Raw genomic sequence first — 25883 nt, forward strand, 5'->3', positions numbered from 1 at the left:
TACATTTTGCAATCACCCTGAAACCATTTTTAGATTCCTCTACATAACAACCATCATATGTGAATTGAACCTACAATACTTGTTCCACCATTTGAACCAATAGAAACTATGTTCTTGGTTATGTTTGATACATATAGCACATCAATTGACATGGTTGGTATCTCTATCTACATGTCATTCTAGCAATACTTTACAGTTGTAGGACATAAGTTAGTCCACCTACCAAGTTATAGTATATTTATCTAGTCATCTTTCTAGTTAGTGTGTGTAGACCATGGATTGCTTGTCTATTATGTATGTTTATACTCTCTCTTATTTGAGGTAGACTCATAGTGAAGAAAAAGAAGAAAAATAAATACTAGGGTTTCAGCTTCCTATCTTTTGTGCATTCTCTCTGTATGTTTTGTGTCTTGCAAGAGTTCAAGCTCTCTCTCTCTCTCTCTCTCTCTCTCTCTCTCTCTCTCTCTCTCTCTCTCTCTCTCTCTCTCTCTCTCTCTCTCTCTCTCTCTCTCTCTCTCTCTCTCTCTCTCTCTCTCTCTCTCTCTCTCTCTCTCTCTCTCTCTCTCTCTCTCTCTCTCTCTCTCTCTCTCCATTATATTGTAGCTATGTTTATGCAAGGAGTTGTGAGCCACAAGCACAAGTGTACAAGGAAACCCTACTATGGAGTACACTTGTGGGGATCTCTCTCATATGATCTCTGATTGACAAGCCATCTTCACATACTTGAAGTGCTTGAGAAGTGTTACACAGCTACAATCTAATCGTGTTGGTCAAATTCATGTTTTAGTATGTTTTGGCCTCTATTTGGGATTTTGAGGTTGTTTAAATGTGAATTTTGTAAGGTTCACGAACTTTGCAAATGTTGTCATTTTGCAAATAGGTTGCAAATATTGGATGTGGTAGAAAGTATTAGAATATTGTCAGACATTACAAGTGTTGCTTAGGGTATACTTAAAGGGGAAACAAAAACATCAAGCATGGCTTGCTTGAACTCTTTCCATGTACAAAAGTGTCAACCAACCTTGCACACATATCACCACCAAATATGAGCGTAGCCTTTAAGGTGAAGAGTCGCAAAATAAATTTTCACTTCATCACTTTGAAAATAGAGAGTAAAATACATCTCAAGTTTGTTTATCCACTCCGAAGGTGAAGAATTTTTCCCCTTGAAGTTGGTGATATTGATCTTTTCTTTGCACTCCTTCTCATTGTAATAAGGTTAAGAATTGTTATCCGGTTGTCCATAAGAGTGTTATCTGCATGAATCCTTAGTCCAACAATGTTGCCTAAGATAGGTTGTCCAAAACTAAGTGACGAGGGACTGACCATTTGAGATGTGCTCTTTACTTGAATGATCTTGGGCTTATCTTCTTCCATCATTATTTCCATCAACATGAGCTTGGTTATTAATTGCATTGCCTTTATGCACATTAGTAGGCTGATGTAAAAGGATTTATAAAACAGGTGGGAATGAACATAGCAAGTACATGCTAGTTGGCTACGAAAATAGTGATGCTATGTATTGATTGAAAAACTCTTTGAATCCTTTAATGAAATGCAAGTGGAAAATAGGAATTGACTAAATTGAAATGAGCTAAAAATAGGATATTACCCCTTGCAATGACTCACAACATTACATATATCTCAATTAGCATTTTCTCTAATATTTTCAGTCATGTAACATCAATGATCAACCAACAAATCAAATTCCATGTTAGATACAAAATGTAGGCAATGAATTAATGCTTGCAACCAATTTTGACACTGATCTTGAGTGGATAGGATAAAGAAATATGAAACAGTCACAATCAAACCTATGTTAGTCTCTGTATGCTCTTCAATATCGAGGTTGATGATCAATTACTCTTAATCTCCCTTTTCCAACAATAGGATTAGCTTAATAATAGGATAATAAGAGATATTAAAAGCGCTAAGTAGTAGGAATACCTCTTGTTGTTGATGAAGAGTATTGAATGGGCTTCAACCAATCAATCCCCCACATAATCCATCCCCAAACTTATCAAGATTGAGTGCCATAGGTTCAGCTTCAATTAAAATTTGGTCCCATAATGCTTGCCCAAATATGTCATGAGCTTCTAGTAATAAAGAGTGCTCCAATTGATTATTAGAAATCCATGCTTGAATGAATGACTTCAATCACCATAGGAGAAGAGCCTTGGAGCAATGAAGAAGCACTAATTCTTGATGGAGATCAAGAATTAATGAAGTTACAATACATTTTATCCAAGAGAGTAAAAATGCCACCAATCTTGATTATATGCTTCAATCTTGGTCAAGTCTTGGTGATATAAATTTTCTCCCGCCGTTCTTAAGTTGAACACATTATAAGCCCCATGGATTGAGCCTCATTGAAGCTAAAATTTGAAGGAATTTGTGGCTGCCCTGTTTTTTCCAAATTGGAATGAAGAATGTGCTTTAAATCTTGCCAAGAAGCTTCCAATGTCAAACTCAATGATGAATGTAGATCCTTGTCTTCAACTTCCTGAGGCGGCCAAGGAGCACAAAAGCCCTCTCAAATCTTCAAGAAATGGTCAAAATATACTTGATGTATTGAATATACCATAGCCAGGTTTCCATAAAGCTTCAAGAGCTCAAGAGAAGAGAATGAACTTGAATATAACAGCCAAGAGTTCTTAGTTAGTGAATATGGAGCTTGATTGAAACACAAATGAAGCTAGAGAGTGTTTGTCTGGCTAGAAATGAAGCATCAGCATACTGAAATTGAGCGCAAATTACGATGATGGCTCTTGTTGTCCACGTGGTTTTCAACTCAACTCCCATAGCAAGAATGGTGCTTAATGGGTAGAGAATAAGGTCAGGAAGAAGCCTATGACATCCTTGAAGCTCAAAAGGAAAGGGAAGGAAGATTAAAGCAAAAATCTCCATGAAAGCTTGTGAGAAAGCTTTATACACACACACACACACACACACTTAACTTTAGTGAAAAGTAAACATGTTTAAGTCTTTTTCTGACCTTCATTAATCCCAATTATACCAAGTACCTCCAAAATGGGCCTCTTCTTGACCACAAGCTGCCAAAATGTCCAAGAACTCGCCATTTCTACTTCAAATCTTCTCCAAGACTCTAAATTTGGTTAAGGGTAACTATAGGAAACCTTGACTAGTCACAATTTGAACTGTACCATGTCCTGTAACAAAATCTTGAATCCCAATTACTCAAAATGGTACTAGTAATTAGATCTAGGCTTGAAAACCTTGCCAAGAATAAAATTCAAGGCTCTGATACCATTGTAAAGAAGCTAATTCCCATGGCAACCTAAAATATTGAAAATAAAGGAATACACTAAAATGCCAAGGTAGCTAGATTGCCCTGAATCATGTTTCCAAATAATACAAAGGTTGAGAATCATCCATGACAGGCTGCAACATGATATCCTCCTCATGCTAAGGAGGGGCATGGAATCCATCCCAATGCCATGGTGGCCAAAGAGTATGCACCCTCAATGGATGGTGGGAGGTAAAAACCTCAAACAAGAAATGTTTACAATTGGCAAGAAGATGATTGGCAAGTTACAACTTAGCCTTTTATATATAGCCCTAGACCTAAGGCTAAATATTGGATAAGGTATCATTTTGCTTTATTATACTTAACACATGCAGACATTGATGATGGATTGCCTAGTTAGATGGGTCTACACGTCTATACTTAGCAAGTCAATGGTAATTATGATCCTCAAATAGCCATTGACTTATCACTTATTATATTTAGTTTATTGCACCTACCTACAGCTAGCATAGTTATAGTGCCAATCAATTAGTGTAGTTAATTATACACTATTTGACTCAGTAGGCCACTTTTCTTTATGTTGTATCTTATCTATACTTTGTGTACATTACATTGTATGAGGAAGAAAAAGGAAAAACAGCCAAGAAAACATTCTCGGCATCCATCTCTCTTCTTGTGTTCTTGAGTGAGCTTCCTCTTGTGTGTATGGTGTATGTTTGGTGCAGCAACTCAAGCAAGTCCCCCCACCACACGATCATTAACATGAAAATATACTACACACGTACTTCTTTCATTATCCCCTTGGAGCCACTAAGCCTAAAATCTGTTACCCTGCCCTTCCAACATGATAAGAAAGAGTTGGATGTCAATGATCTTATCCTCTTTTTTTTATGCATGATTATCCAACTTCCTTTGTTATGGTCAAGGGAACCACCCTCTTGTCTTGCTCATCAAGTATATTATAAGTGATTATGGGCTCAATGGAAGCATTGGGTTTTCAACACTGAGCAAACGCCCCCATGGAGTAGGAAGATGGAGAGCAAAAATGTAAGGTGGAGTGGAAAGAAAACAAAGAGAAGCTCCCATGGCTATTGAGTGGAGAGAAAAGAGGAGGAAATGAATACCAAAATATTTCAAACAGGAGGATTTCATCGCCTTCTTTTCAACTCGATAAGAGAAATGTCTTAAACATGATAGTAAAACAACACTATTGAAAAATGACAATCACTCCAACCCATCTCAATGAAACTAACAATTGATCAACTTTATTGCTAGAAACTAACAACTACTCAAGCCATTTCAATAAAACTAAAGATTTTAAAAATATCAAATTTATTTTTCAAAAATACCAAAATGATTTTCCAAAAAAAAAGTTACATAATGGAAGCCTTCTATTGATAGAGCACACTCTATCCTTCTCCATTTGCTCCAAAAGCAATTCCAATGAATCATTCTCTTCCTCCAAGTTCCAATTTCTTTTGTGTGTCCTTTGCCATCTCTTGTTCATTATCCTTGAACTATTTCAATTTTTCCTCAAGCTTCTACAATTTGTTTTCTTGATCTTGCAGGGCTTTTTGCAAGACATTTAAATAACCGTTAGATTGTAGCAAAGATTCATGAGCTTTATATATGATTAATTGATAATATTGATGTGTATGAATATTGCCATCTAAGCGTTTGTAATAACCTAGTAGACCTTATTCTCCATCCCCAATAAAAGTTAGCAATAAAGAAATGGAATTAAAAGGTGAATTTAGCTTAATGCAAGGGTCATTAGGATACAAGGAACCATCTATCCAAAGTGATATATATGAATATTGCTATTTAAGCATTTACAATAACCTAGTAAACCTTGTACACCATCCCCATCCAATAAAAGTGAGCAATGAAGAAGTGTCATTAAAAGGTGTATTTAGCCTAATGCGAGGGTCATTAGGATACATTGAACCACCTACCCAAATATCAATATTTTAATTTTCCTCTGAATAATATTGGAAAGCAATTATTGCATCTAGGCCACACTTGCTATAAAGGGTCTTTGTAATAGCATATTCTTCATCCACACAAACATGTAAATCCAATTTCCTCTTACAATTGCTTCTCTAAGAGGTTCCATTAGGAAATGTAAGGTAGGAGAGGAAATTGAGTAGATTAAGTTTGTCAATATAATATTGATTTAGAAGGATTGAAAGGAAAAATAAATCATGAAAAAATCTTATATATATAATATAGTTAGATGCCATTATAGATAGAAAATGCCATTTTTTGAGAGGGGAGAAAAAAGTCACTTTTTGGGGTCGAAATTAGTTTACCCTACTAATGTGGCACTTAGGAGAAGTAGTGCAAGGATAAAAAAGCATGCAATGATGACAATGGAAGAGGGACTAATCCAACATTAAGGATTCCTGATCAATTTCTTACATGGCCCTTTTTGAGTCCATCCACTTTAATGTATACAAGCCCCCAAATTGTAAGCATCAAGAAATGTCTAGACACATTCTTGCTTGCTTACTTCTTAAGCTATACAAGAAAACTAAACATTGTGCTAGTGTTTGGTGGCTTCAACATGAATAAGTGTTTCAAAGAAGGTGCATACTTCTTTTACCTTATAATAAATGCAACATAAGTAGAAAAAACACATCCTTGCTTTGATCATTCCATCATTTATCATCCATGGTAAAAAAAAATAAGAAAGGCTTTGTAGTAGCTATACCATGGCCTAAGAGCCAAAAACACCTATATAGGGTGTAGTTGTGACTCTGAGCTCAACTTGGTTTCCACTCTACGTGTGATTCCCTATGCTCAGTGGTGAACCCTCATATGTGAGGTGTCATGAGGATGTAGTCCTAAGATATGCCTCAATGTTGTACCTTTTGATATCATGAATACAAAGATTCCTTATTGATATATCTTGTTTGCCATTCCACTGTGCCTTTTGTGCCTCATGACAAGTTTTACCATGAGGTCCCTTGAAAGTCCATAACACTTGGTATCATAACAACTCTAGCGCGGAGCATACTAGCTCGAAAGGGAAGCAAGCTCATGAATGCGAAGCAGATCCTACCATAACACTTCGCCCAACACAACGCGACGACCCCAACACGATACGACCCCGACACGACGCGACATGACACGACACAATGCAACAAGTCGCGATGCCCTCCTAGACAAGTTTTCTGCTGAAAATTGAAAGGGAACCTAATGGGCCAAAAAAGTTGAGAGGGAGTCATGGCATGATAGGAACGCGCGGCATACCATTTAAAAATGTATTGGAAAGAGCTGAGGCTATGGGAGGACACTTTCTTTGAAGAGAAAGATGAGCTATGTCATTGGCTCAAAATCACATACAAGAAGAAAAAGCTACGGCTCAAAATGATCGAGTAGATAAGAAAAACCATCAAGATGCTAAAGAAGACCCAACAAGGAGCCGATGCGTTGGATGATCTCAAAGAGAAGGCTCAATAGCTGGATGAAGTCCTGGAAGAGGTTGACTACCAGTTGATCATGGTGCGAGAGAGAGCCAGACTATGGCAAGTGAAGATGGCTCGAGACCTCGACACGAAGCTACAAGAGAAATCCATGTTGAGGTGGGAGACTGCCTCTGGATCTTAAGAAGCCAAGGAGAGGCCCAAACCATACTTGAAGCATATGTGGGCTGAAAGAGTCCAAGAGCTAAAGAATGGAGCCAGCCCAACCAAAGAAGAACCAAGAGCTAAGAGAAGTAGAAACACGTGAAAGAAGAAGAAGAAATATGGTCAGACAAAGATGAGGATGAAGACAAGGGGGAGGATGAGCTCGACACTAATCTTGGAACACCTCGCCCCCAAGAAGAAGCCAATAGCTACTACCCCGACTACTACCTGAAAGACTACTACCCTGAAGGCTGCCCTAAAGATCAATACTTCGACCACAAATACCCTCCTGAAGGAGATGGATACTATTACCCTGAAGATGTTCCCATCGACTACCACCCAGAAGAAGAATACCTCTACACCGACTACCCCTATCCCGAAGAATGCCAAACCGAAGAAGTTCTAGAAGAGGAAGAAATGATAGAATACTATGTGAAGAGAGAAGGATGGAAAATAGATGTGAGTTCAAAAGTAGAAAATATTATGATGGAGTTAGAATACAGAAGAGGAAGAAAGGTGGACATGTCAGAGGGATGAACCACTGTACTCACAAGTTGCAACCTAGTTGGTTGAAGAACCGGTGATAGAAAAAGAGAAGGGGGAGAATGAGCTCAATACTGATCTTGGAACTCCTCTACCCATTGAGATTGAGGGTGAGGCCAGGTTGGCGCCCTCTTGTGAGGCACGAGATGCATCTGATGAAGAAGAAGATGAAGAAGTAGATGAAGAGATAGAGTTAGAAGATGAGAATGGATGGGCAAAAGCACCTGGGGGCAAGGCATCTGCTACATGGAACCAACACTTCTACATTAGATGATGATATAGGTGAAGAAAAAGAAAAGCTGGGAATGAGAATGAGATGAAGAAGGCGGCAAAACCAAACACCAAGAAACAGAAGTAGGCCAACAAGCCAAGATGAGAGATGAGAATGAAGAAGCCTCCAAAACCCCCCAAACTCAACTCATGGCTAGGGATGAAGTAACCCCATCTTTTGATCCAATGCACTTCAACAATGGAGTCATTAGCTACGCCTTTGAGCCCGAAGAGGCAAACCCTTATGAGCTTGGACTGAATGAGTTAGAAGGCAAAGCCTCAACGAAGGGAGAGCATGAGGGAGTGCTCGCAATATGGTCCAGTCAAGGTAACCTAGTGCTATGGAAAGGAACCTTGCTAGTTGAACCTTGGAGAACTCTCCAACTCGCTCTTAAGGTGAATGTCTTTGGACTATGGAACCCGTTGGGACCATACTCAATGCTAACAAAGATTGAGATCTCGGCATTCAGGCCGCAAGCAGTGTAAGGAGTTGTCATTCCGATCCTATGGATCCGTGAAACACCAAGCACCACCAATATGGGCGTCACCCCAAGAACTTCAAGGATACCTCTACTTTCGCAAACCACAATCTGGTCTAAGTGTGACAACTTAGTCCATTCCCCGCCAAGAACCTCAACTCCAAATGAGGCTAAGAAGAGCTAAAGAGGTGCCATGCACCAAGACTGCACCTTTCGTGCAAGAAGACAAGCTAAACCAACCAGCTTGTTTAAGTACAAAGCAAGCAAGAAAGATTCGGCAAAGAGGCCAAAGAAAACAGCCCAAGTACTTGACTTGGCGATGAGGATGAAGCGTCTTGGCAAATGAACCAAAAGACCCAAGTCCCCAAGGCCCAAGGCGACGGCACAAAGAAAGGGAGGCCCAACACGAGGAGCAACTCAATGGATTGCCTCCCTTAAGGCGTGGCACAACATGGCAATAACCGTGCCACCAAACCCCAACAGCGCGACAACTTGGGATCGCGCCTACAAAGCTTGGCATGCAAAGCCATAAGTACCAAGCCACCTCAAGTTAGGACTATGAAGCCTCTACTCCTCAAATGGAATTGAGTCGAGGGTGGACTGGAATGAAAAAAACAATAAAATAACTAAGTCTAGATAGGTAGACCATGGGTAGCTTGATAGCATAAGCTGTGTTAAGACCCCCAAGTCATAGTGCGGTAGACACTGTGTTAAAACCCCGCTAAGGAGTCTATCCTAGACCGGCAGACACTAACCAGCTTGATAGTATAAGCTATGTTAACACCCCGAAATAAGTCAAGAAACCACCCTTAATTGCTGAGGACAACAATTCATTAAGCGGCGGTGAGTATAAGGTTATAGACTTTGTAGCTATACCATGGCGTCGGAGCTAGAAACACTATATAAGAAGTAGTTGTGACTCTACGCTCAGCTTGGTTTCCACTCTATATGTGATTCCCTATGCTCAGTGGTGAACCCTCATATATGCGGCATCACGAGGATGTAGTCCTGAGATGTGCCTCAATGTTGTACCTTTTGATATCATGAATACAAAGATTCCTTATTGATATATCTTGTGTGCCATTCCATTGTGCCTTTTTGTACCTCATGACACATTTTACCATGAAGTCTCGTGAAGGTCTGTAGCACACACCCCTCCCCGCCACGCGCCCCCCCCCCCCCCCCCATCTCTCCCCCACATGCACACACAATACACATATAGGAACTAGATGATGAAGAGTGTTAAGCATGCTCAAAGTCATATAGACCAAAGATCAAACTAAGGCCAATATTAGAATAAAAAGGATTTGAGTGGATGTTACCGTGCAAGTCATCAAGCAAGGGAAGAATCAAGCAGCTTAGTTTGGAAACACAAAAGATGAAGTGTTAAAGCAATCAAAATGTTTCAATGGAAGCAAACTATAGATCGTATATGAAATTACACTAGCACAATGCACAACTCAAAGCACGACCAAGAGAAATTACCAAGATGAAGGCAACTAGCAAGAAGGGCAAATGTACAATTTATCAAGGTGGCAAAGGCATCATAGAGGAGTTCAAAAAGCCTACTAAGCACTAAGTTAATTTTGGGGATCGTACACACTCTAACGTGGTGGCAAAGTTATTATGGAAACACACTATTTACTTTTGGATCATGACGTAGTAGCTTTGACAACTTTAGTAATTGGTTTTCTTTTTGGTGCTAATGACACTTGCTCGTGTTTTCTTTATGTACTAATGGCTCCCCAAAGTAAATTGTAACTAAAATTTTTGATTTGTCTCTTTCTCATATAAACCTCTAAGGCATCTAAAAAGACAACAAATCTTATATTGTCTCACCAATTTCCTCTTTTGCACTTTTTGCACAACATTTAAGTAGCCATGCTACACAAACTTTGCATAACGTAGGGTTGTGGCACACATAAAAAACACACAGGCGCACACATATAAAGAAGATTAGTTCACATATAGCAAATGAACATGTGATAAGTAAAATTCCCTAGGCAAAGAGATGTACAGACACATACTTGACAAACTTTAATGCATTGTAGAAGTAGAGTTGAGCTCTTTTAAAACAAATCTTATATTCTCTCACCATTTTGCTCTTGCACTTACATGCCTCCATTTTTTCCAAATTTCATAGCCTCTCACCTTTAAACCCATACTTCTACACATTGAATCAATGGGAAGGACTTGATTGTATCATAGTTGATACTCCTCTTGCTAGAGCTCTTTGAAGATCCAAAGCCCCTAAACCTAAAGCCTCTGCCTCTTCAAAACTAGGTCTGGCGTTTTACTCCTCCCTAGACAGTCATGAAGATAATTAGAAAAATCAAGACTTGAACTTGAGTCAAGAAGTTAGCATCCCAACAAACATACTGCTTGGCAAGGGAGAGCTGACGTTTGTTCTTTGGGGTGAATGCAACAAGGGTAAGAGATGACCCCTCTTACCATTGACACTCGTAAATTAGGAACTCAACAAGAGTAAGAAGGTTACTCCAATCATGACAACTAGATATTCTATTCTTCTCAAGAAAATTCAAAGCCACACCTCTAACAATCAATACTGATTACTTTTATAAGGGAAGGCTAGAGAAAATGCAAGTTTGTCAAAGTGACAAGCTGACAGACCTAGTTTGTGACTACAGTGCAACCTTCCTATTATAGAGTTCAGGACATCTGGCATACTAATAGCTTGGATACTTGCTTTCAAGGCAGGCAGTCATGTCTCACTGCGCTAAAGAATTCAGGGAATTTGCAGTGCAAAAAGCACATTTGTATCCACAGCAGCAATACACTGTAGCGAGCACGTTCAAGCCAACACCATTAAAGTAAAAGCTGTTCAAACTGAAAGCCAACAAAGGACCTCGTCTTGATAACTCTAGACATTCTATAGTAAAGACGCTTCACTTACAGCTTGAGGACTTCAAACACCCGATATAACTGAAATTTTCAACCGATGACTGTACTATGAGCACAGGCACGTTCCATCTATACACTGGGCCTTTGATGGAGATCATCTTATCTCAAGTTGGCATAATCGGTGATCTGACAAAGCAATAATTTGACTGACACTTTGAGAATCAAACTACCAAGCTCAAGAACACTCTCGTTGCACAACAAAGCATACAAAAAACATGAAACTTAAAATTGAGAGTTCAAACCATATTTATCTCATTTGTTCTACAGAAAAAACTACCTTGATTAACCCAAAAGGTATTGTCATAGGGTTCTACCCAAGCTTTCGACATTACATCTCACTTACAGAAGTCCATTTATCACAAGTCCAGACATTTACTTCAGTGTTTCGATCTCAGCATGCCCATTGGTTTCAGGCACATTAGCTTTTGTACCAAATGAAAAGGCAGGTGTCAGCCACCCCTGACTCCTAGCCGTTTCCACATAACGAATAAACTTATCCTTGGCATTAGGTATGTCAAGGGCAAGATCATCTAGACTGTCTGCTACTCTAGTAAAACCCTTAAACATTTGGTTCACCGTTATTAGACCTTCGGTTGAGCACTCCTGTAACAGACTTAACAATCGATCATTCTGCTTTTCCATGGCCATTACAAGGGCTTTCTTCACTACCTCATGATGGAAAAATGGCATGTCAAGGTCACGAATACAATGGCAAGCTTCTGAAACATCCCCTCCTGCTTCAAACTCTTCAAGAAGCTTAATAATTTTATCTTTTGCATCTTCAACTGCCCAACCAGAACCACCACCCCAGCATCTAAGAATGCGTTCCCCTGCATGTCGGGCTGCAAGCACAGCTTTAGCTGCATGGACTGTTTCACTACCAAGAGACCCTGGCTTTAGCTGTTCATTGATTTCCTCTAGATCTAACGGAGCCAAAATATCATCAACCACAGCCCTTGCCAAAAACAAAGCAAGTACATTCGATGCATCTGGAATATCCAATGCTGTGTCCTCTGCAGCTTCCGATAATAATACAAAAGCCTTTGCCACATCCTCAGATGAAATGGCCTCAGCATAAAGTGAAGAAAGTAGAACAGAAGCCATCTCTTTCTCACGATTTTTCCTGTCCATAGCAGCTGTTATCACTTTTTTTAAGAAGACTGGATTCAAATCAGGTGCAGCTAAGTCTTCCAGACTTCTTATTACTTCTCCAACATCATCAGAAAGGAAGTATTCCTGAATGATGCTAGCAGCTTTCTGCTTAAACTTGGCTTCATCAGACTCTGCAGTGTCATTCTGTTCGGTAAATGTGAGAGTTGAAGCAGATGCTGCACTTAAAAAGCCGCTGTCTATTGCCTTAGATACAAGAGATAAAAGCATCTCTTTAGCATGTGGTATATCAAGAGACAAGTCATCAACAGCATCTGCAAGCCGACTAAAACCTTTTGACATTTGACTGGATGTGATCAATCCTTCTTCATCAGCTTCCTTCAACAAGGATAAGATCAAACCCTCAGAGCTCCTCTTCTCCATGGCAAGTGTCAAAGCTCTCTTCACAACTTCATGATGGTAAAATGGTACATTCAATTGTCTAATGCACCTGCATGCTTCTGCCCTGTCCCCACTCTCCACATACTCATTAAGCAAGGCGCTTATCTTCTTTTTCACTTCTTCAACAGTGCTATGAGTACAACCACCCCACCTGCGCTCAACAATTTCAGCATGTAAAGGTGGTGACAGATAGCTTTTTTCTGCTTTCTTAATTACTTCATGTCCCTGTGCTCCTTCTGGCAAGCCCTGGACCACCCTTTTCAGAAAAGCTGGTGGAAGAATGTCATCAACAACTGCTCGAGCCACAAACAGAGCTAGTATGTCAACAGCATCAGGAATGTCTATTGCCAAATCATCGGCTGATTCAACAAGTCTGGCAAATCCTTTAGCAACTTGATCAGGTTGAATAACGTCTGCATAAAGAGCAGATAGCAAAACTGCTGCCATTTCCTTCTCACGATCATGTCTATCCAAAGACATGGAGACCAGCTTTTTGACAAAATGGTGGTGATACATTGGAGACCCAAGTTCTCGCAGATCAGCAGCAGTCTCTACAACATTGTCAGTGGTGAAATATTCATCCACAATTTTGACTACCTTGCTTTTGTATTCTTCAAGTGATGCTGCAACTGAAGCACTAACAAGCTTATAAGGCTCCTGTGCAGAAACAAGTGATGGTCAATGGCACATGACATACATCTATCCAGAAGAGGCTTACAGAGATGATGCAAAGCAAATAAAATCTGCATAAAAGAAGACTTATGACAACTCAACATACATAACAAAATATTCACAATGTACGCTACATAGAATTTGGTTCCCAGAAGTCAGTCACTCGTGAAACAACTAGAATGTTTCATATTCAATGACCATTCCTAGGGCCATACTTGGAAATACCAAGCAGATATTATACATTCTCATATGACATTTGAATACCTCCATTATCAATGCCAAAATCAGTGCAGCTTTGAATCTGAGTTTGACACAAAATGAGATTTGTCAACCCTAGTCAACTTTGCAAAAAGAACAACCTAATACTCTCCCATGAACACAGGATTATATTCCTCAAAATCAGGCAAGCTTCAGATGTTAACATCAAAACTCAACCGTGGTCAATTCCTTTCATTAAACCAGTAAAACATGCAGATTGCTTCCATATCTTCAACATTGAGACCTCCATGGACCTACAGCAGCATATTCCAGTTGTACTGGAAAGAACTTGGGTTCCCTTTCATATTAACAAACAGGATTAATCTATCTAGGCCAACACTAGCAAGCTCCGAATAAATTTTCATGTCAAACCTCATGTTGTGAGACTGCGACATCCATAATTGTTTGAGAATATTATACACATCTCTTGATTTAGAATTGATTGGCAGTACATTGTGAACAAGCTTTACCTCATCACTATCATAGTTGGGATCATTGCGATCCACACGAACTTCACCGCCAGTTTCCAACAAAGCACCCCATGTTCCTCGGCCACCAGCACCTCCTGAACTCCAATAACATGATATGCTAAGAATATGAGACTGACAAAATCAAAAAGGTAAGAAATATTGCTGGTCATTTATTTTTAAGCATATTTAGCCTATTATTTGCTCAGAACATACAAGAAAAAAATCTGCAATTAAGAAAAAGGAGGGGACTTTTTAGGCTGTTAAAGGAAGCTCGAAGAATACCTTTCTTTGGCCTGCCAATCTTCCCAGAATGTGAACGCCTGTCCTGCTTCAGACCCGTCTTCACACTGACATGCTTGCTTAGCAGGTCTGACGAACCTTTTGGAGATGTACCTTCTGTTCCAGAATTACTGCCAAAGGGACATTGACCTCATTAGCTCCCGCTGCTCTTCGGTAAGAAAACCATCAGGTGACTCCATGAAGCTCGTCGAGCACCCGAGCCTGACAAATGCAGAGCAAACCATGGATCTGATCTCTCTCTCTCTCTCTCTCTCTCTCTCTCTCTCTCTCTCTCTCTCTCTCTCTCTCTCTCTCTCTCTCTCTCTCTCTCTCTCTCTCTCTCTCTCTCTCTCTCTCTCTCTCTCTCTCTCATTCATTCATTCATTCATTCGTTCGTTCATTGACAACACAAATAAGAAAGTCTAGCACCATTCCAAACAAGTCCTTGCCATCAGCATTATCAGAGCAAACCCGAAAAATATCAGTGAAAAGGTAGCATTCTCTATTATGAATTTTAGCAAAGCTGTTAAACCAGTCGATCTGATGCACTGCCAAGTTGCAAAACTTTGCAAATCAATCAATCTCTCTCTCTCTCTCTCTCTCTCTCTCTCTCTCTCTCTCTCTCTCTCTCTCTCTCTCTCTCTCTCTCTCTCTCTCTCTCTCTCTCTCTCTCTCTCTCTCTCTCTCTGTGTGTATTGTAAAACTGCAGAGCTTTCTTTAACGGCCAACAAGTTGAAGACTGCAGAAGCACAGATCACATCATCGAAAAGAGTACTCAAGATCCCAGAGTCCGTACCCGGAGGAACCCTAAGGGAAGTAGCGCAGCTGCTCGAAGAAGACCTCAACTCAGCTCGCCACGGAGGACTGGGAAATGCCGGCAGCTTAAGTCTCTCCTGCAAAAGAAACCCTAGCTCTTCACCACGATCGAAAGGCAGCTGCCTCCATGAGAGACGTGTGATGAAGAGCTTGAGAGAGAGGAGAGAAGCCCTTGGTGGTTTATTATTCAAAGCAGCGGCATCCCTTCCAATGAGCCGGAGAGCAAGAAGAAGATGAATGGATATATACGAATGCGTCCCTTTCTCTCTTTGTCAATTTTGTTTTTTTTTTCCCTCTTGTTTCTTCTTGGGTTGTGGTTTTTCATAGCAAGGGGTTATGAATGTGAAGACCAAGGGATGGATAGACTTTATGTCTCTAGAAGGGTGATTTTGCCTTTACCTTCCTTGCAAAGTCAAGGAAGCATTTGTTGATGAGTCAGCACACAATGGAGATCATAACAAACCACTTCTTTTCTCTAGTCCCTCATCGTTGTTCTTAGGTGTTTTGATTTGGTTTCAAGCACTAATCAGAAAGACGCATATGTTGTTTTGGATAGGCTAGATGTCTATAGGATGATTTTGCCTTTCCCTTCTTTCCGAAGTCAAGGAAGAATTTTTGGATAAGTTGGCACCTAATGGAGATTGTATAGCAAACCACTCTCCTTTTTTTTTGGGAATCCCTCCATGACTTTGGTAGGGGTTTTGATTTGGTTTCAAGCACTATTCAAAAGGCATCATATGTTATTTAGGATCAATTTACATAAGCATTTCGAGAAAAAAATCATTTACATCTCCTTCCTTTCCATCTTTGGTTTAGTATCTTTAACAAAAGCTTAAACATGGAGTTTGATGGCAAAAAGGTATTGCTCTAAGGAATAAAAGAAGAACACTATTGGGCCCCTATAGCCATCCCCACTCTACACCATCCTTTATTGTAGCTCCTCAAAAAAGGATTTGAATATTCTCCAATCAACAATTCAAGAAACATCGTTTACAACTTTACTATATTTAGCTCACTTTTTTGACCAAAACAACTTGGGACAGATTCTATTGTATTGAGATTGTACGAATATGATATTTCTTTACATCTTATCTTACTACTATATTATTTTCGTTGTAGGTTCGAAAAGCCCTGAACCTCTAGGGGGCTTCCCGAACCTACCTCCTTTTCCAAACCTCCCTTTTTCAATCAAAACCCCTTCCCTTCCCCTCTGGGGGGAAAGGGGAGAATAAAAGGGAGAGAGAGAGAGAGAGAGAGAGAGAATTAGACATAGGGAATTATTTGGGGGCGAGAGAGAGGGGGAGAAAATAAAAAATTGGAAACAAAGAGGGAAAACATGAGAGAGAAAGATGAGAAATGGATTGTTGAGTGAAGTTGCCGTGCGATAGTGCGATAGCACGGCAACTTTGCTTGCCATTTTGGGATAGCAAAGCGGCCTAGCGTTCCGTACGCACGAAGGTGAGAAGTTTAAAAAAGCCTCATTTATGCAAGAGCCAATATACCCTTCACTCTCTAACATGATGTTGTAGATGAAGTAAAATACCAGTATAAAGACTTCTTAATCCACACATGTAACGTCAAAACCCTAACTAGCCATGTAGCCATATTTACATCAAGTTGAGAAACTAAAACAAATATTTTGAGGAAGTGCATTTTAATGCATAGGTTGAATGCTTCATAGCGTGGAATTATTGTATTTTTGGGAATCTCTAGTGCAAAGATATTGTATGCATACATGTGCACATTATTTATTTGGATATAACTATTATGCAAGGCCTAAAGTGCTTGATTATTATTATAAACCTTGAAACATGTTTATTAGAATATGAATTAGAAAATATTAGGACAAAAGCATAGAGTTTGTGCAAACAAAGCAAAAGCCCAAAGAGGGGATGCTTTTTTATTAATTTTTCGCACAAAAACTTAATACAAATCCATAAGTATATGCATGGGGGAAGATTATACCCAATCTTGTATCATTCATACTTTCTCTATTCTCTTCTCTCTTGCAATTTATGAGTTCTATGTGTTTCTTGTTTATTTTTGCAATTGCATGGTGAAGGACTACAACATTGGTATTAGAGCAAGGTGATTGATGTATGCATCAACATCACAGTGAAGGCATATATATGTCTTAGAGGGCTACACCATCTTTATCATCAAGAGTCTACTCTTTTATTTGATGATCAAAGGGTTTACATAAAGGGTTTTGGCAAAAAGATTATCTATACATTGATGGTGTGCTTTTCTTCAATTTCTTGATAAAAGGGTCTATGCAAAGGTTGCCTTCTACCTATTACTCCTTTAAAACCACGATAACAAAGTGAAACCATCACCATAAGTGGTTTTGAGAGCCAAGGTAGTTTTCTTGGAGGAGTGAGAGACAAATTAGCTTTCACATATCTAAATTTGCCAATTGAGTGCCCTCCAAACTACACTCTTCTCACCCTAATTTCGCCACATCTACTGGATGAAAATCATGGGCAATTGCCATACATCTTCTAAAGTTCGCTAGATAGTGTTATTTCTAAGCAAAAGCTTAGTCCTAAGCTTTCTAAAAGCTTAGACTAGCTAATAAACTTTTGGACTGGGTTGGGAAGATGAGATGTTAATTATTTATCTCCCCTTTCTTATAATTCACCCTATTAAAATGCTACAAAAGAAATATTATATGCCTTTGTTCCTATGTAGCAGATTCCCAAGGCTTGAAGGAGAGTCCTGAAAAGCCCCAATTCACATGTAGATGAGTGGCAAAAAATTGCAAGAATTATTCTAAAGTAACTATTCACATATTGGAAATATTATTCTGTGAGATAGTTTATTCTATGAGATTTTTGTAAAAGCTTGTTCCTACATAAGCATTTCTATCTTCAACAATGTTGGGACCTTCCAATACGGATGAAGTGAATATGGAATCATCTCTTCCCATGATAACATTGCAACAATCAATTGATCTTCTTCAAGATAAATTGAATGAATTTACTAAACCGCTTTGGGAGTGGGAAAAGCAACAAAGTCCATCCAGACAAGATAAGGACAATCACATTGCTCACATCTGATAAGGCATCTATGAACTACAATAAACCAAGAAGGACCAAAAATCAGTCATAAGTCACTCCAGTTTTCTAAATTTGATAGGAAAAAGGATGGGAAAAACATTTTGTCTTGGTTGAGCTAGTTTGATGACTACTTTAATGAAGAAGCTTTTTTGGAAAAAGAAAAAATAAAGTGTGTCACCAACTATTTGATAGATAAAGCATCAATTTGGTAGAACGTTCTGTGTATGAGTACCAACCAACCAAATACATGGAACAAGTTTCAAGAAAATGTCAAAGAATCTTTCCTTCCATCTAAGTTCCATCTTCATGCAAGACAAATTTGGGCAAACTTATATTGGCAAGAAGGTGATAGTACGACTATCTACAATGAAAGATTTTGGCAACATCTTCTTCTTTTGCGTATGCTTAAGAAGTTCCCAAGAGCATGCTACAATGCAAATACGAAGACAATTCGACATCCAAAACAAGTTAAATTCTCTCAAATCCACTTACCTTTAGGATGCTATCTCTTATGCCCATAATGCTAAGAAAGAATTCCAAATCATCGCCCAAATCCCTCATGGACAATACACGAAGACAATCTGACATCCAAGCCAAGTTAAATTTTCTCAAACCCACTTACCTTTAGGATGCTATCTCTTATGCTAATAATGTTGAGAAAGAATTCTAAATCATCGCCCAAAACCCCTCTTATGCCCATAATGCTGAGAAAGAATTCCAAATCATTGCCCAAATCCCTCATGGACAATATACAAAGACAATCCAACATTCAAGCCAAGTTAAATTCTCTCAAACCCACTTACCTTTAGGATGCTATATCTTATGCCCGTAATGTTGAGAAAGAATTCAAAATCATCGCCCAAATCCCTCGTGGTTAATAATATAACCAATCCTAGCCCTTCAACAACACCTGTTGTCATATGGTTTGGTGGTGTAGAGTTTGAAAGCTCTGAGAACAAACATAATGAGATACATCTTAGATACATAATTTACATATGGGATTGCACTTAACAGGCATACATCTTATGTCAACATATCATGAAGTTTGAGCAATGTTTAAACATTAACTTATGGAAGGATAGGAGATGAGCAAAGTTTCAGAGTAAAGGGACATGATTTTTAGGGAGAGATAGTGGCCAGCAAGTCGTGAATGAAGGAAGCACAAGAGGGCCAAATCTATGAAAATTGTGCTTTGTTTTGTGGGTTGCATATGTGTCCATAGTAGGGAAAGAGAGAGCACTATCATGGATAGAGAAGGCAAAGAAAAAGTAAGGGGTTTTGGGTACTAAATACCTTGCATCTAGAGGGTTTCTTCATGCCAATTTTACTGCTCTAAATTGAGACAAACAAGAGCTTTGATGTAGGATTATGGTTGTTCAGATTCTACTTCTATGTATTCACTACTATCCTCACTAAAAGCAAAGAGAAGAACAATACATAATAAGAGGCATGTATCATTTTCTTGCTTCATACTTATGGGATGCTCTCTAAGGCCTGGCTACTACATGCTAAAATACACTATTGTAAATAGAGATAAATAGAGCTTTTGAGGCAAGCCACTACTATCTTAAGTCATATTGTTACTAAGAATTGCATTCATGTCTCGAAACAAGAGAATCTATGGAATATTTTGAACCTATGTTGTTGGATCACTATTGTCCTAAATAGAAAGGTTAATGTATTGAGCCAAAAGGTTTGCTCTTGATCTAGTGCTACATATTTCAAGAGTTTACATATTGATTAGGTCCAACGTTGTTCTATTGTAAGTATGGGACATATTTTACTCCATAAAAACATTGGTTGTTGCTATTCATATTCATGTATGGTTACTGATCATAGCCGAGTTTATGCTATTCAAACGTCACCAAAATTGATGTACATACATACATATGTGCTAAATATGATTGGTTGCAAGATTTTATGGATTACAGTGATGCTATAGTTATGCTTTGGACCTATCTGATTCCTTGCATCCAATCTCTCAACTCTTCTATTCTCTCCTCTTCTTCATACCTAAAAATCAATTTTTCAAAAATCTAAACTCTCTCTATCAACCAAGTATCTAGTGTTGTCTTCTGCTATATGCAACACATCTCTCAACATCTTTGGCAAACCTGAGGTGAAATTGCTAGGGTGAGGGTTTGGCAACAATCATGGATGATTCTTCAAATGCAAGATTTGTACATAGATTGATCTACATAAAATTATGCAAATATATGGGATGTATAAGCATGAAGAAGCTATTAGAAATGCACTTGAGTCTGTTTATAGTTGAATTGAAGTAGTTTAAAGATGGGATGTATCTATGTACTCAAGGCTCTATGCAGAGAAGTTGGACTTTGTTGGGGTTTCTACAAATCAAATGAGTCAATACTTTGTATGGGTTGTAGCCCTAGAACTTAGATTGCATATAAGTGATATTATTGAAAATCATGGATCAAGGTGGGATATTTTTTCTAAAGTGCTTAAAGGTGGGTATTTCATGGAAGATTCAAAGTGGATGAGTAAAAGAACTTTCTTGGACTAGTTGTCAAACCCAACAAAGGATTAGTGATGATAGAGTTGCTTCGAGAATTTGAGCACAAATATGCACAATTGGATAGAATAGAGCAATTGACTCTAGAGATGGAGAAGATAAAATTATTTCTTCAGGTGACAAACTCTTCACCAATTGAGACTTGAAAAGATTTTAGAGAATGATAATTCAAAACAAGGGTTTAAAACAAATTGGAAAGATGTACAAGATGCAGTTTCAAAGCTTGTAAAAAGATGGAGATATAGAGACACATTTGCCAAGATCAAAGAGAAGTATTTGTGGAAAAACATGTATAAAGATTTGGATTATTATGTGGCATCATGCAGTGTCTGTCAAATGTATTCCATGCTAAAGCATAGAGATGGGTTGCAACCAACCTATCCATTGTCTATGCATTAAAAATTGGTAGTTGATTTGGTTACCATGTCTATAGATTTATGCAATATGAGATATCTTATGCTTGCATGAGAAAACTTGACAAATCAAGTGGAAGGTTGAGCTCTTAGTACAAAGACTACTCAAGCAGTTTGTAGGTTCTTATTGGAAGAAGTCTTTTGCAGGTATGGTTGCATTCGTAAAGTGGTTGCAAATAGAGGAGAATTAGATGGGATGAGGCTCATGACTTCCTTTTATGATTGGGTATCAAGCTGGCTTTAACTTCAGCCTACAATCCTGAAGCAAATGGCAAAAGTGAAAGAGGTCATTAGCCTAACATTAAGGCATTAGCAAAGTCACGGAAGGGCAGGATGAAAGAGTGGCCAAGAATGTTGCCCTTTGCTTTATGGACTAATAGGACCGCTCATAGTGCAGTTAAAGGGTATATGCCTACTGAATTAATATATGGACAACAACCAATCATGCCTATTGAGGAGACTATTGTTACTTGGAGTGTTCTACCATGGGAAGAGGTTTTGAATAGAGAAGAGTTGCTAGTCCTACACATTAGACAGTTAGAAAGAAGGCTTGAAGACATTGAGACAACCATGAAAAAGCTGAAAACTACAAGGATCAAGAATAAGAAGAGGTTTGACAACTGACATAGACTTCAACCACGAGCTATACACAAAAAGGGGACTAGGTGCTGGTTTATGATAGCAGCTTGGAAAATTAGCATAGTGCTAGTCGAAAGATGGCAAAGCAGTGGTTTGGTCCACGTGTGGTAAGGTTTGTTTTTAACAATGCTACCTATGCATTAAATGAGATGGATAGGATAGCTCTAAGGATTCCAATGGTGGCTCGAAAATGTATCAAGCCCTTTAAACATAGGGAGTCTTCAGCATATGAGTTGAAGGAGTTGGATACTGAGCATGAACATGGGAATATGGAAGAAGAAGAGGTAGAAGATGAAGACATTGACATGACAAAGGATACTTCTTCTGACACTGCAGATCCATAAGACTTTGGTACATGTCGAAGGATGTGCAAGTTAAGAGGGGGTGGATGTCGTGCCACTACACAGACACACTGTGGAAAAATCTAGAGTGCATCGTCATTCGGCTTTCTTATTGATCTAGAGAGTCAATGCTATATTAGTCATTAGTGTCAATGTCCTTAGTGTGGATGGTTAAAAAATGCTAGGTTTTTGGACAAATTTAGCCTATTTTTAATATTTTGGATATTATTTCTTGTAAATATCCAAAAGCTGTAGACAACTTCTAGAATAGGATGATATGTATATAAAAAAAAAGCAAGTGGCTTTTAGCCATTTTTGGGGGATTTTATGCAAAAATAAGGATTGGCGAAATCACGCAATATGTGATCGTAGTTTACAAGCAAGAAACAACACTCCGAACTAGGAGAAGAAGGAGTGATCTGGGAGAATTCTTAGTAGGTGACGTGGAATTTTATCCCCCTTTTGGAGCCAATGGAAGCATTAGATTGGTGGTCTGAGTAGCAGAGAGGAAGCTATTGATTTATGCAAGTTTTTGGTCTACAAGAGATTTATCATCTCAAGATGCAGAAATAAATTGACAGGCTTCACCTCTATGAATATTCTTCTACATCTTCTATTTCTTTACACCCCTTCTCTTTCGTCTACTCTTCTCCTTGAATCTCCCTTCATCCTATTGTCTCTTATCCTCGTGGTAGACTTTCAACCCCAAACGCTCTGACAACGTACTTTCTAGCTTTCAGATCCAATAGTTGCTTCATAACGCCAAACCTTACGGCCATTAAATGGAGGGTCAAATGGACTCTGATTGATGAACAGACACATGCCTTAGATTTTTGGCATTGAAATGCATCTAGGAAGACTCTAGCTCCTTGATCCGTAATCGTTCCATTTTTTGCCAAAATTGCCTCTTTTATGGCTCTCGAGCAACTTTCACACTTTAAATTTGACTCTAAATTTCAGCTCTCATGCTCTTTTAGTAGCTATAGATGCTTTTTCTATAGGTTTTACAACATCTTTTGCAAATGGTCTAATTTATTTTCAAAAGCTTGAAAATATGTATAGAAATGTGAGGCAATATGTTTGCAAGACTCAAGAAGGCTTGAAGAAATACAAGTTTCTTGAATTGATAAATAAATCACAATGCTTGTTGTTGAAATGTTTTAAGTTGATACTATGAATGAGCTTGTAGCTATGATTTATTCTAGGTTGCATAGAGAAAATGAAATTGTCAAAGTATGCTCTATTGACATGTATAGAGTGATAGAATATTTTGAAAGGTTGGCACGCACGCACGGATGCGCACGCACGCACACACGCACACACACACACACACACGAACGATTAGAGATATGGGTTGAAATGAAATATGAAAATGTAGCTAAGAAGGTTAAGCCTACTACTTTGCAATTGCCTTCTAAAAGTGAGGAAAAGGTAGGGTTATCTTCTTATCAACCAAATATTAGAGATGGGCATAAGTTTACTATAAAGTTTCTAAAAGAATTGAAGATTAGTTGCAAGGATTTTCCTACTTATGTAGAGAATCGGTGCTTCATGGTTATGTTGGCAAAACACGATAAACCATTTGCACTTCAGCCACATGAAATTGGATGTGTTAATCTTGATCTTGTTGCTCTAATGATCATTTACACTGTGCCTCATGTAGCTTGGAATTTGTGGCCTATTCTAATGCTAAAAGCTCACTTACCAAAGCTAATTGAGTTACTAAATGAGAAGATAAGAAAGGGTATATTGGAGCCATATTATGCTCCATATTCAAACAGGTGGGTCATTGTGTCGCATAAGAATGGGACTTTGAGGTTCATATAGGATATGCAGCCAATGAATAAAGAGATTGTCATAAATGTTGGGGCTAGTCCAATTGTGGGTGAGTTTGTAAAAGCTTTTGTAGGTAGGCCGATCTATTCCTTGGGTGGTCTTTACTCAATACATGATCAATTTCAGTTGGCTATTGAAAGTAAGGGTTTAACAACAATGAAAACACCTTTGAGATTGGTGAGGATGTGTACCTTGCCATAGGGAGCAAGAATTCAATTGTGCATATGATGAATGCCATTAATAAAGTTTTGCAAGATTATATACGATGGATCACTATGCCTTTTCTTGATCTCATACCGATAAAAGGGTGTGTGGAAGAAGCTAAAGATGAATAGTGAATGAAAAGGGATGTAGAAAGTTTGCTACAAATCAAATAGCCAATTGCAAAAATATCTTAACCAAATTAGAAGAGATAATCTTACTCTTTCACGATGTATGTTAGTTTTTGGGATTAGAGAAGTAATAATTGTGGGCCACATGTGTGGACAATATGGCCATGTCTAGCTAAGGTGGATATACTTAGAAGAATGAATGACGTTTATACATCAATCTCATAAATTCTTGAGTGTTTTTGTATTCTATTTGATATGGATTCCACACTTTGCTCATGTTGCAAATGTACTTTATTAGTTTTTTTGAGAAGAGGGCAAAGGGTTCAGTGGGATGAAATGCATACAAAAGCAATAAGAAAGCTATGATTCTTATTCCAAACAACACATACATTGAGAAATATTGATTATATAAAAGTGAAAGACCTATCATTGTTATAGTTGATATAAGTCCTATGAGGACTGGATGGGCTATTGGGGACAAGCGGATGACCAACGATGGAGCCAAAGTATTAAATTAACATCAAAGAAAATATTTGCAGATAAAAAGGGAGTTATGGGGAGTGGTTATATCATTGAGGTTTGACAAATAGTATTTTATTGGAGCTTTATTTATTGTTGAGATAGTTGCTTACCATGTCTTGGCATGATTACAAGTTGCTTGAATCCAAATATTTCTATGCTTCAATGGATTGCTTATATTAAGACCTTGATCTAGTTTTTTGTCTTATTGTAAGTAAAGATAATCTAACTATTGTTGATATGCTAGCAAGGGCTAGGTATAAGGATGATGAGGATATGGTTTTAGATGGTTAATAAGAAAGTGCAAGAGAAGCACTTAACCATGTATGCTATATTTCTTTAGTTGAGTCTTTTTCAAAAGAGATGTATAAGGGTGAATGGTTGTAGATTTGTGGTTACATGATCACTTTGACAAGGCAAGAAGGATAGATTGAGCAAGAGTTCAAGTAGATTCGAAAGAAAGCATATGGATATTTCTTGAAGAATGGGCTTTATGGAAGCATCCAAAGCAAAGAATCGGTACTCCATTGAGAGTAGTATATAACAAAGAAACTCAACAATATATTATGAAATAGTCTCATGAGAGTCTATGTGCTAGTCATTGAGGTGCTTGAGCCGCATTCACAAAGATAAAACAAAGATATTGGTGGAAAGGCATGTATAGAGATGTCTTACAATCTATGGAGACTAGTGCTACTTGTTGTAGGATGTTCTCTTCTATATGACATTGTGTTGGTCTACATTTGACGTATCCACTAACTATGCATTATAAGTGGGTAGTTGGCTTGGTGATCATGCCTATGGGTATATGGAAAATGAGGTACATTGCACTTGCAAGAGAAGTTCCCACAAACCAAGTGTAAGGTCAATCTTTAAGAATGAATATTACCAAATTATGTATGTAGATTTTGTTTGGAAGTGGAAGATATGATATATCACCATGTATGTGTTGGGAAAGTGACTGTTGCTGATAGAGATGAATTGGATGCAGATGACATTAGAGAATTTTTCTCAAGGATGGGGATCAAGCTTGCTCTTACTACAACCT

General features: G+C 38.5%; 1 protein-coding gene across 1 annotated transcript; it reads right to left on the reverse strand.

Annotated features, from left to right (window-relative positions):
* Positions 1-11332: 11332 nt before the first annotated feature.
* LOC148034527 (MA3 DOMAIN-CONTAINING TRANSLATION REGULATORY FACTOR 4-like) lies at positions 11333-14544 on the reverse strand. Its single transcript, XM_087679466.1, is given in 4 exon segments — positions 11333-13322; positions 14066-14160; positions 14348-14483; positions 14485-14544. Coding segments are annotated over 4 exon segments (2127 nt in total). The 3' UTR covers positions 11333-11486.
* Positions 14545-25883: the final 11339 nt, after the last annotated feature.

The sequence above is a fragment of the Lygodium microphyllum genome, chromosome 6 (genome assembly GCF_053477565.2).
Source record: "Lygodium microphyllum isolate KBCC chromosome 6, Lygodium_microphyllum_v1.1.10, whole genome shotgun sequence".
NCBI classification, from domain to species: Eukaryota; Viridiplantae; Streptophyta; class Polypodiopsida; order Schizaeales; family Lygodiaceae; genus Lygodium; species Lygodium microphyllum.